This window comes from Artemia sp. Qi Xiang Cuo, chromosome 3 (assembly GCF_049724085.1).
Source record: "Artemia sp. Qi Xiang Cuo chromosome 3, ASM4972408v1, whole genome shotgun sequence".
NCBI classification, from domain to species: Eukaryota; Metazoa; Arthropoda; class Branchiopoda; order Anostraca; family Artemiidae; genus Artemia; species Artemia sp. Qi Xiang Cuo.
In genome coordinates this window covers 65,870,422-65,883,536 of record NC_142796.1, presented here as the reverse complement: position 1 = coordinate 65,883,536, position 13,115 = coordinate 65,870,422, and the positions used below count along the sequence as shown (strand labels likewise).

Below are 13,115 nucleotides of genomic sequence, written 5' to 3'. Positions count from 1 at the left end.
GGCAACGCTGTAGCGTTGCCCATAGTAAAGGCCATACGGCTCTCATGTTTTATTATTATTTTTTTTTTCCCAGAGGCACTTCATACGGAAGGGCTCGTCGTAGAAACTTCAAAAGGGGCTCATTCGATTGGAAATCGACAGTTCTAGTGCCCTTTTTAATAGTCGAAAATGATTGGAGGGCAACTAGCTCCCCCCCCCACTTCCATCATTCCCCCAAACACGCCCAATCAAAATTTTGAGATAGCCATTTTGTTCAGCGTAGTTGATTTCCAGACAGAAAATATATTTTTTAGGAGGACACTCCCCCACAACCCTCAGGGCAAGAGTTTTAAGTTATGCCCTTGGGGGCATATAAGGTTATTATAGAAGGCATTGTCGTAGAAACTTCAAAACAGACTCATTCAATTGGAAATTCAAAGGGCTAGTGCCCTTTTTAATAGTCGAAAGTGATTGGAGGGCAACTAGCCCCTCCCACGCCCCTCATTTCCCCACACACATCCAATCAAAAGTTTGAGATAGCCATTTTGTTCAGCGTAGTTGATTTCCCCATAGAAAATATGTTTTTGAGGAGGACACTCCCCCAAAACCCTCAGGGCAAGGGTTTTAAGTTATGCCCCGGGGGCATATAAGGTTTTTATAGAAGGGGTTGTCGTAGAAACTTCAAAACAGGCTCATTTCGATTGGAAATTCAAAGGGATAGTGCCCTTTTTAATAGTCGAAAGTGATTGGAGGGAAACTAGCCCCCCCCCACGTCCATCATTCCCCCAAATACATCCAATCAAAATTTTGAGATAGCCATTTTGTTCAGGGTAGTTCATTTCCAGATAGAAAATATATTTCTGAGGAGGACAATCCCCACAACCCTCAGGGCAAGGGTTATGCCCTGGGGGCATATAAGGTTTTTATAGAAGGCGTTGTTGTAGAAACTTCAAAAAAGGCTCATTCGATTAGAAATTCAAAGGAATAGTGCCCTTTTTAATAGTCAAAAGTGATAGGGGGGCAAATAGCCCCCCCGCCCATCATTCCCCCAAACACATCCAAGCACCATTTTTATATAGTCTTGTCACCAAGCATAGTTGATTTCAGCAGATAGTAAATATTTTTTTGAGGAGGACGCTCCCCCAAAACCCTTGGGGCAAGGGTTTTAAGTTATGCGCTGAGGGCATATAAGGTTTTTATAGAAGGCGTTGTCGTAGAAACTTCAAAAAAGGCTCATTTGATTGGAAATTCAAAGGGCTACTGCCCTTTTTAATAGTCGAAAGTGATTGGAGGGCAACTAGCCCCTCCCCACGCCCGTCATTCCCCCAAACACATCCAATCAAAATTTTGAGATAGCCATTTTGTTCAGCGTAGTTGATTTTCAGATAGAAAATATGTTTTTAAGGAGGACACTCCCCCACAACCCTCAAGGCAAGGGTTTTAAGTTACACCCTGGGGGCATATAAGGTTTTTATAGAAGGCGGTGTCGTAGAAACTTCAAAAAAGACTCATTCGATTGGAAATTCAAAGGGCTAGTCCCTTTTTAATAGTCGAAAGTGATTGGAGGACAACTAGCCCCCCCCCCCCCGCCCATCCTTCCCCCAAACACATCCAATCAAAATTTTGAGATAGCCATTCTGTTCAGCGTGATAGAAAATATGTTTTTAAGGAGGACAGTCCCTCACAACCTTCAAGGCAAGGGTTTTAAGTTACACCCTGGGGGCATATAAGGTTTTTATAGAAGGCGGTGTCGTAGAAACTTCAAAAAAGGCTCATTCGAGTGGAAATTCAAAGGGCTAGTCCCTTTTTAATAGTCTAAAGTGATTTGAGGGCAACTAACCCCCCGTCTCACGCCCACCTTTTCCCCAAACACATCCAATCAAAATTTTGAGACAGCCATTTTATTAAACGTAGTTTTAAGTTCTGGAAATTAGGTCTTCGAGGTGGACAACTTCCCCACAGCCTTCAGAGTAAGGGTTGTATGTTATACCTTGTGGGCATATAAGGTTTTGTATAGACAACATTGTTGTATAAATTTCAGTGGGCTCATTTGATTGGAAATTGAAAGTTCTAGTTCCCCTTTTAAGCGTCAAAAGATATTAGAAGGTAACCAGCTCCCCCCCCTAGACCCTATTTTCCCAAATGCATCCAATAAAAATTCTAAGATAGCTATTTTGTTAAAAATAGTTCAAAGATTACATAACACAAATTACGGTGTTGACGCAACCCACCAGGGCCCAAGGACAGGCGTTATAAGTTATGCCCTGGGGGCAAGTATGGGTCTTATGGACGGGAAGCTGGTATTAACTTTATAGAAGTATCATTTGATTGGAAATTGAAAGTTGTAGTTCACTTTTTAAGAGTTAAGAGATAGGAGGGCACCTAGCCCCCCCTCCGCACCCTTTTTTCCTCAAACCCATCCGATAAGAACTTTGAGATAGCTTTTTTTAAAATAGTTCAAAGACCATGTAACGAAAACTCAGGGGTCAACACAACCCCCCAGGGCCCGAGGGCAGGTTTTGTAAGTTATGCCCTTGGGGAATATATGGTTCTTATTGAAGGGATGCTCGTAAAAAATTTAGAGATAGCTCTTTTGATTGAAAATGGAAAGTTCTAGTTAAGTTTTTTCGAGTCAAAAGATATTGGAGGGCAACTAGCCCCCCACACCCCTTTTCCCCAAATGCATCCAATAAAAATTTTGAGATAGGCATTAAGTTAAAATTTCTCAAAAGTCAGATAACAAAAACTCAGGTGTCTTCACAACCCCCCAGGGCCCGGGGGCAGAAGTTGTAAGTTATGCCCTGGGCATATATTGTTCGTATGAAAGGGATGCTCGTATAAATTTCAGAGAGGGCTCATTTGATTGGATATTGAAATCCAGCCCTTTTTAAGAGTCAAAAGTGATCAGAGGGCAACTGGCCCCCCAAGCCCTTTTCCCCTAAATGCATCTGATAAAAAATATGAGGTAGCCATTAAATAGTTCAAAGATCATATAATAAAACTCCTTTACGTATAGTCATTTCGTTAAAAATAGTTCAAAGGTCAGATAAGAAAACTCCTGTGTCGACACAACCCCCCCAGGGCCGGGGCAGGCGTTGTAAGTATTGCTCTGGGGGCATATATGGTTCTTATGGAAGGTATACTCGTATAAACTTCAGAGAGGGTTCATTTGAACGGAAATTAAAAGTTGTAGTTCATTTTCACAGAGTGAAAACCCTCCACGCCTTTGGGCGTATCGGATGGATAAGCCCATCCGATAAAAATTTCGGGTGACCATTCTGTTAAAAATAGTTCGACCATCAGATATTGAAACTCCAGGGTCGAAACAACCTCCCAGGGCCGAGGGACAGGCGTTGTAAGTTATACTCTGGGGATTTATATGGTTTTTATAGAAGGGATACTCGCATAAACTTCAGAGAGGGCTCATTTGATTGAAAATAGAAAGTTCCAGTTCTCTTTTATAGAGTCAAAAGTGACCGAAGCTTAATTAGTCCCCCCACGCCCTATGCTCCAAAACCCATCCGATACGAATTTTGAGGTAACCATTTTATTAAAAGTAGTTCAAACGTCAGATAATAAAAACTCCAAGGCTGACCAAAACCCAATTTTTGCCTTTGATATTGTTACATTGATACCAGTTTTGATACTTTGATGAATATTTGATTTTTTTTTTTAAAGTCTGATTTTGAAATAAGGAATTTTTAAAAACTTGAAATTTGTTGCAATCAAAAACGAACAAAAATTATTTAAAAAAAACTTTCCAAAAAAATCAGTTTTTAAAAGAAAAGTAAAGGCCATTTTAAACTTAAGCTAAGCAAATACAAATACCTTTTAAAATTCAAACTCAAAACGACCAGATATTATTATTAAAGAATAAATGAAGCCCAAAACGAACAGAAATTAAATAAACAATCATAGCGAAAACATAAAACAAGTAATGATATAAATGAATAAATAGATCTTAAAGCGAGTAATGCTTAGATTGAATATGAAAATCAAGCTTAAGACGAAAAAAATATTTTCATTTGAAGAACAAATGAAAGTTAAAACGAACAGAGATTAAATAAACAATCAATGCAAAAAACATACAATAGATATTAATGTAAATTAATAAATACATCTTAAAACGAGTGAAACTTAAATTGAATATGCAAATTATGCTTGAAACAATCAAAAATCATCAAAAACGAGAGTTTGGGTATGACTCCTTCTCTCATTGTAAAATTTTAAAACCTACTACGTCATTGGAGCTTTACTGAAAACTATATGCGTCTTGAAAAGTCTTGGAAAGTATAAACACATCAAATGGAATATTTGATGTATAATGATAATAATTGTTGAAAGATCCATCAGTTCAAGAATTTATTTCGCTGTAATTGTATTTTTATGTTCAATGCTGTAAGAACTGGAAAAGAAAGTGTTTGTAATATAATCCGTTTTCAGTTAAGCGCCAATGAAGCAGTAGGCTTTTAGTTTTTATTTACAGTTAGGAAAGGAGGCAGTATCCAATCACTTGTTTGTAGGGAAACTCAAGAGAGAGAGAGAGAGAGAGAGAGAGAGAGAGAGAGAGAGAGAGAGAGAGAGAGAGAGAGAGAGAGAGAGAGAGAGAGAGAGAGAGAGAGAGAGAGAGAGAGAGAGAGAGAGAGAGAGAGAGAGAGAGAGAGAGAGAGAGAGAGAGAGAGAGAGAGAGAGAGAGAGAGAGAGAGAGAGAGAGAGAGAGAGAGAGAGAGAGAGAGAGAGAGAGAGAGAGAGAGAGAGAGAGAGAGAGAGAGAGAGAGAGAGAGAGAGAGAGAGAGAGAGAGAGAGAGAGAGAGAGAGAGAGAGAGAGAGAGAGAGAGAGAGAGAGAGAGAGAGAGAGAGAGAGAGAGAGAGAGAGAGAGAGAGAGAGAGAGAGAGAGAGAGAGAGAGAGAGAGAGAGAGAGAGAGAGAGAGAGAGAGAGAGAGAGAGAGAGAGAGAGAGAGAGAGAGAGAGACTTACCTAGCCGCCTGATTGCCTTAGCAACACTTTCACCAGGTTTTAGAAATTCTAATATTTGTTTATAAAGTTCAATGGATTCATCATTATTTGCCATAGGAGTATGCTCCGAAACATCTGAGTCTACATCACTGCCATATTTCTCTGTGGTTTCTTTGATCTAAAATTTTGCCAAAGAATTAAACAACATTAAAGGATTAAATAATAATTTATTTGAGTACATTTTTGGATTTTTCCTCGAGAGGCAGGGCGAGGCAGCCTTTGGAACATCTTTCTCGCTGTGCAAGAATGATTCACGATAGCCCTCATCCAAAACCTTGTACCGGACATAGACACTAGGCTTTTATTATTTTTGGTATGTCCGTACTAGGTCAAGGCCGTGAAAACCAGTGAAATCTATTTTTAACCCCCTGGAGACACAAGGTCGTATCATACAAAGTTTTGTAGATCAAAAAAAATTCTGACAGTTGCTTTAGACTTACTGTGTTAAGATTAGGATATGTCTATTCTTAGATTAAAAAATAATTTCTATGTAGATCCTAGGTTTTGGCAAGGGACAGCTATCAAGAGAACCACAGGTGAACAGTTGCATTTAGTCAAAGCAACCTTACTGATGTTTTCAGTCTATTCTCTCTAGTACCCTATAACCCTTACATATTTCAGCCCTTTCCTTTATGGTAGCTTTTAACAAGAGACGGGGGTTCTTCTTTTACTCTTTTGCAGAGGAGAGCATACCGTAGACTGCCCATGAAAGACTTAAATTTAGATACCCCCCTTTGAACATGTGTGGAAAATTTTTGAAGTGGGGTTGCACTCACTTTTCAAAAAGGTCTTCTTATAGCTTTTATACGCAAAAATTACATAACTTAATAGTTTTTTCAGGTGGATACTATCCCAACAACTAAAAGAATTTACAATTCAATGGTCAAAAACAGGTTGTACAAGTGACGCTTCTTTTATTTTTTGTAAGATTGATAACAAATTTCGACTTATTACAGCGTTAATTGAAAAAAAAAATTCCACAAAAGATGTTTCTCAAAGAAAAGTAAAAACTAACATTAAACTAAGAATGTAGCAGAAGTAAATTCACACAGTTCTATCACAGTAAATTCCATCTATCTATCATAGTTCACTAGATTCCTTAAAAATTAATTTTAAAAACTTCTCCACCAAAGAAGTTTCTCAAAGAAAAGTAAAAATTTACAACAAACTAAGAATGTAGAAGAAATAAATTCACACAGTTCCATCACAGTAAATTCCATCTATCCATCATAGTTCACCAGATTCCTTAAAAATTAATTTTTAAAAACTTCTTCACAAAAGAATTCACACAGTTCCATCAAAGTAAATTCCATCTATCTATCACAGTTCACTAGATTCCTTAAAAATTAATTTTAAAAAACTTCTCCACAAAAGAAGTTTCTCAAAGAAAATTAAAAATTTACTTTAAACTAAGAATGTAGCAGAAGTATAAGAATAATGCAAAAGGTAAATATAACATCGGTTTAAGAATGAACAGAAAAACAAAGAATGAATTTACAACGATAATCAAGTTAAAAATAAGTTTTATTTGAACAATGCCGTAACGTGATGACATTTGATTATGGAATTTGGCGCTTTGCATTGATATTCCAGTTCCGAAAGTTTATCAATTTTTTCTCCAAGGAAAATTACGTGGTGGGCATGAACGCAGATTTGCAGCTAAATTAAATATAGTCACTTCCTTTTTTCACATATGTTTATTGATATTGGTTTGATTTTTATTGTCGGTAGTACTGAGGAGCGGACGTGCGCTGGGTTGAGAATCCTTTGTCCCAAGGGGTACGGGTCGATCCCTGGCGTGGCCAGTTATTTGGGTTTGGGACGCGGGTCAGTGGCGTGACTCTGTAAGCTTAGCCAGAGTCGAACCAGCTCTAAATGGGTACCTGGAGAAATCTAGGGAAGGTAAGCAGGAAGGGTGAGCGAAAGCACAGGATGGCTGGCCCCCCGCCCCCCATTGCACTTCCTGGCTGAGGGCCACGAAACGGAGATCAGCACCACCGGTTTGGAACTTAAGGGTCTAGTGCCGTCATACTTACTACTTACTTTAGTACTGAGGAGCTCATTAAGGAGACAACCAAACACATGAGTAAAAATGTTGCCCCTTTGTTCAAAAAAAGAGATAATCAAATATTTTAACTACTAAAACTAAAATAATTACTTGCTAGATTATTTTCCTTGATAGGTATGTCTCTGAATTTCCTGATTCTTAAATTTTACTTCGTAATATGCACGTGTTCGCATAAAAAAATACGGCTCGCCAAATGTCTTTCTGCTTTCGCAATTACGATTAATACAAATTCGCACCATTTTTCAGTGACTTTCATATGCATAATGACCCGCTAATGTCAGAGTAACTGGGAGGAGCTGTTTGTACGCGCCGAGAATGAAGCGCCAAAAATCACCAGCTGTGATCATACAGTTATATTATCTATATACAGTGACTACTACTAACAAATCACCGCAGTACCAAGCCACCTGAGGCCAACACAGCTACACACGCTCCTCCTTCATCCCAATCTATTCAGTCTCCCTCTTTACACCTTCACAGGAAGTTCCCATTTCTCTTAAATATTTCTTACGACGTCCTCCCACCCCAACTGAGGACGGCTTGCTTTCTGTATAGCCCTAGACGGTTGGCCAAAAAGAACATTCTTTGGCAACCTTTCACTCTTCATCCGCACAACGTGCCCAAGCCATCTCAGCCTTCTCTCATTATAGCCCTAAAAAGCGGTATTGAACCACACTTTTCAAACAGCTTAGTGTTAGAATACGGTCAGTCAGTCGGGTACCCAAAATAATCCGTAGGCAATTTCTCTAAAAAAAATCAAGCAAATCTTCCTTCGTTTTTCGGAGCGCCCATGCTCCAGAACCATATTTGACCACTGTCATCACTGTATCTTCCAATATTATAATCTTGGTTCACAGACTTATCTTTCTATACTTCCAAAGTTTATACAACTGTGAAAAAACACCCTGCGCCTTTTACTTTTAAAACTAATAACACTACCAAGGCAAGTAAAGCTGTCTGCTTTAACGATCTTTTCGATACCCAACTTCACCTCTTCATCTTCACTTATTCCTAGCCTTTGCGACTTTTTCTTCTTATTAATAATTTTCAAACCTATTCTAGCACCGTTAACTCGCAAAACCTCTACAAGTTCATTCATTTTGCTCATACTTTCATCTAGGATGCTTAAATCATCAGAATAATCTAAGCCCAGGAACATTTTTCTTCCTCATTTGATTCCGCGTTCTCCCATTGCCTTTCCTGTGCTTCTTAAGACAAAGTCCATCAAAATGATGCACATAAATGGAGAAAGAATACAACCCTGCTAGACTCCTGATTTAATAAAAAACCAGCTGCTAAACTCATTTCCTACCTTAACCGCAGCAGTGTTATTCTCGTACTTAGTACTAATCGCTTTAGTGTTTTTGTCTGGTATACCATATAAGGAAACTTCTAACAGCAGAATCGAACGCTTGCTCATAATCTACAAAACTGAGGACTAAAAGTGTTTGATGACTCAGGCCCGTCTCGATGATTGACCTAAGAGTGAAAATTTGGTAGACACATCCTCTAACCTTCCTAAAATTACCCTGTTCTTCTCTTAAAACTTTGTCTACAGCCTCTCTAAGTCTAAAAAGTATCATCATAGTAAGTAATTTACTGCCTATAGAAACCAGGCTAATGCCTCTATGATTATCACACTCATTCTTATCACCTTTCTTACACGGGGTTTTAATTAGGGTTTGCCTAAAATAACTAGATGCTTCCCCCTCTTCAAAAATCCTATTCATAATTTTAAGTAACCTATTTTTAACATCATAGCCACCATATTTAAGAAGCTCATTTACCACAGCATCAGTACCAGGGGCCTTATCATTTTTTAATCCTTTTACTACTGTTGCTAATTATTCCTCACAAAATAAATGTTCCATCACAACCAAGGTGTCACAAACTTTTTCATTTTCCTCTATACCTTTTCCTGTAACTTCATCCTGGTTTAGTACATTCTAAAAATGTTCTGGCCATTTTTCTTTAACTCTTTCCTTATCACTAATTTTGGCCCAGTTCTTGTCTTTAACTGGGACAAGTTCAAATTGATTTTTCCATCTCATTTTATCAACATGCCACCATACTATTTTACTATTATACCGTTTGGCAGCATTTTCCAGATCATCAGCAATTTTATCCATAGTTTCCACTTCACACCTCCTTAGTTCATAGAGAGAGAGAGAAGGATTTATTGAAAAAAAAATATCAACAAAACTTATTGCTACTTCCCCTAAAAATCGAAGCTTGTCCGTGGGGGAAGTAGAGAAAACAAAATCTTTAAAACAAAAAGAACACTTGGCCACCGACACCACTGATACCACCACACTAAACAATAAATACAAAATAATATCATATATTGTACTTCCTCCGGGAACATCATATCAACAAAACATACAATAAATAAATAAATCAATCAATCAGTCAAAACTCATATTCAGCGAAAAGCAGTTCCTTAATGGTTTTTCTAAATATATTGGGGTCTCCAATAATCTTAATATCACTATTTAAACTATTCCATTTCCGCGTACCTATATAAAAAAACAAAAAAACATGAACAGGAGGAAATACCTCTAGGTACATAGAAGTCCGCACTACCCCTTGTATCGTGAGAACGAACAGTAGACCTAATGGACAATAAATCACCAAAACAACGAAGCAGAATATCCTACTGCAGTCCCAAAGTAAACTACAATACGTAGAATTCACGAAGGCCTGCAGCAGGTAAAATTTTTAAAATTGGGTAAATTTTTCGAACAGACTTACGTGGAGATATGCCGGCTAATATTCTTACTGCATGATTTTGTAGAACTCTTATTGGTTTAAGGATAGAAGAAAAGCAGAGAGCCAAATACTCGAGCAATAAAGTATATACGGGTGTATTAAAGAAAAATAAAAATGGCGAACGACAGATTTGAGAAAACAATGTTGGAGTTTCTTCATTATACCTAGATTTCTCGCCAGAATTGTGCTAGTTAAATTTACATGTTGCATAAAAGATAGGGTTTCATCTATTACAATCCCAAGGTATTTAAAGGACGCAGTCCGTTTTATAACGCCATTAGACATATCTAATTCCTTGATACATGAGTAAAAGTTTGGTGATCGCAAGAAAATAATAAATTTAGACTTAGCCATGTTGATCCTTAGTTTATTTACTCTCATTCATCCTATAATTCTACTAACTGATCCCTTCATGGAAATCTGGAGCAGCTCCGCTGTCTTAGCTGTGATAATGGCAGTTGTATCATAAGCAAGAAGTAAAACTGTTTCATTAGTCGGGTTTACCATTAGTTCATTTATTCTATAGCAAAAAATATTTAGACAATTTGGTAAATCATTAATAAATATCAAAAATAGTATAAGAGCAAGAACTGATCCTTGCGGATCACCTATTTCAATACGTTTTTTTCCTGCAGAAGAATCACTTAGTTGGACATACTGATAACGATTACTTAAAAAACTGCAAAAAAATTTAATGATTTTCCCCTCAAACCATACACCTCACACTTCTTAAGTAGAAGTTCATGGTCTACAGCGTTAAAAGCTTTCATCAGATCTAATAATATAAAAATTACTTCAAAAACTTTATCTAATACATCATTAATAATAGTTGTCAAATAAATCATCGCCTATTCCATTGTCCTTTTTCTACGGAACCCGAATTGTGTCTCTACCAGTAACTTATCACTGGTAGAGTGACAAGTTCATTCTAATACTAAAACAAATCTCTAAACACGAGAAATGATGGGTAAAACAGATATCGGTCTATAGTTTCCTGGATCATTTTGAATACCACCCTTAAGAATTGGGGTAACACGGGCAACTTTAAAACAATCTGGGAATTTTCCTTGACGAAAACACTCACTAATTGACCCACATAAAACTTCAGCTATAACAAGAAAATACATTTAAGTGCTTTTAAAGTAATATGATCGCTACCAGATGAATTACTACGCAACCCATAAATAATTTTTTTTAATTTCATCAACTGTTACAAGTTTAAGGTGAAGAGATACATCAATCGGGTCCCTCAGTAAGGACTCGAACGTTGGATCGCCACTATCAGGTACAATTGACATAGCTAGATTCAGACAAATATTCGAAAAATAACTCTGCAATTCATTACATATATAATTTTCAAATTCAAAGTCTCTCCCATTGTATTCATCAGGTACTTTATTTATTTTTAATCCAATCACTTCTTTTACTAGTCCCCAGGTTTTCTTAAGGCATCCTTCGACCTCCTTAAACTTTTTCTCAAAATATTTCTTTTTTTCATTTCTTAAAATTGTGTTCAACCTATTTCGATAAATTTTATATAATTGTTTATTTTCTTGTGTCAAGTAAATTATTTGAGCTCTAAACAATTTATCTCTTACATTTATTTTCTTCAAAATCACAGAACTAATCCAAGGTTTTTTACTAGACTGTTTTCTATTAAACGGTTTCAATGTGACTACTTGACTTATCAAACTCTGCAACTTTTCATAAAATAAAACAAATCTCCAATTTGCATCCTGAACTTCGCCTAGAACCTCATACCAATACACCTTTTCTACATCATTTTTAAGTTTTACCATCGCATTTTTACTGATCACTGGAATGCTTGATTTTTTGCCTTTAAATACCTTCGTTACAGTTCTAAAGCTAGCCAAAACTCCAAAGTGGTCAGATACATCGTTGATAAGGACCCTGGGAAGACTCAAGGGCACATTAGAAAGGAAGTTATCCAGAAGCTTAGCTGATGTTCCCGTAATTCTTGTAGGAATATTTATACAAGGATGAAACCCATTAGAAAGACTTCTATTAATAAATTCAGTGCTAGCAGATGACTAATCTATAAGGTCAGTATTAAAGTCCCCATAATAAAACATGGCAGAGTTAATCGGAAGTTTCATTAATTGTTCTTCAAATAGGTCCATAAAATCATCCATAAGTCCATAAAATCATATTTTAATACCTTTCCCACTTTCTTTACATTCCTCTTATTTTCATATGATCTATTCCTCAGATAATTCTTGTACAAGCCCCTTCTCCTCTCCATTAAACATAGAGCAGTTTCACTAATATACCTAGCTGCGTTCTTAACTTTCTTCCTTAAGACACCGTCAGCAGCTTTACAAATTATATTCCTAAAATTATTCCATCCACCTGCTACATTGTCAAATTTTTAAATATTTTCATTTTAGTATGAAACTGTTCCTGGGAAGTTTCTCTCAAATTTTCATCCTGGATTCTACCAACATCACAACTTCCCGAAAGGTAGTTACCCTTCCGAAATTTCAGCTTTAAATGAACCCTAGACACTACTATATGGTGATCTTTACTTTTAATATAAATAACAGCACTCCTATACACGTAGTATCTTGTATTGATCCTACCAGTCTTCAGTATACAATAACATAATCAATATGGTTAGCTGTCCTATCATCATGTAAATACCATGTTAACTTATGGGCCATTCTATGACCAAATACTATATTAGTTATAGCTAAATTGCTATACCTACAAAATTGCAACAGTCTGTAGTCATTACTATTTTCTTTTCCTACACAAAATTTACCTAGGCTAGGATACCCTCTATCCCTATTTCTAACGATCTTTGTGTTAAAATCTCCTAATAAAAACACAATATTTTTACCTGGGATACTGTCTATTTGTTCCTGTAACTGTCAGTAAAATTCATCTGAATCACTACTATCTGCGTCAATTGGTTCAGCAGGGGCACATACTGCTATGACTGATACCCTGCACTTTTTAGTCATAAAATGAGCGAATACCATTCTATTATTGATATCGTCCCATCCTAAACAGGACTTAGCAACTTCCTTATTCATCATGAGCCCTACTGTATGTACCCTATCCTTCCTGCCTGAGTAACTAAATTCTATATCACCTAATTTCATGTTTCTTATTCTTGGGATACGAGTTTCTGAACTCCCAATAAACCCAGTTCGGGACGTCTGAGTTCGTCAGTCAAAATATCAAAACGATGGTTATTTTGTAACATCGCAGCATTTCAAGTTGCAATTTTCATATTTTTTAAATCAGTGAAATTATTTT

General features: G+C 36.8%; 1 protein-coding gene across 3 annotated transcripts in view; it reads right to left on the bottom strand.

Annotated features, from left to right (window-relative positions):
* The window catches only part of holn1 (CD2 antigen cytoplasmic tail-binding protein 2 homolog holn1), an 84,146-nt gene that overhangs the window by 25,073 nt on the left and 45,958 nt on the right, over positions 1-13,115 (bottom strand). For all 3 annotated transcript variants that reach the window (XM_089087086.1, XM_089087084.1, XM_089087085.1), the window contains exon 4: positions 4,958-5,114. In XM_089087086.1, the coding sequence (XP_088943212.1) occupies positions 4,958-5,114 (157 nt within the window). The remainder of the gene's footprint in view (positions 1-4,957; positions 5,115-13,115) is intronic.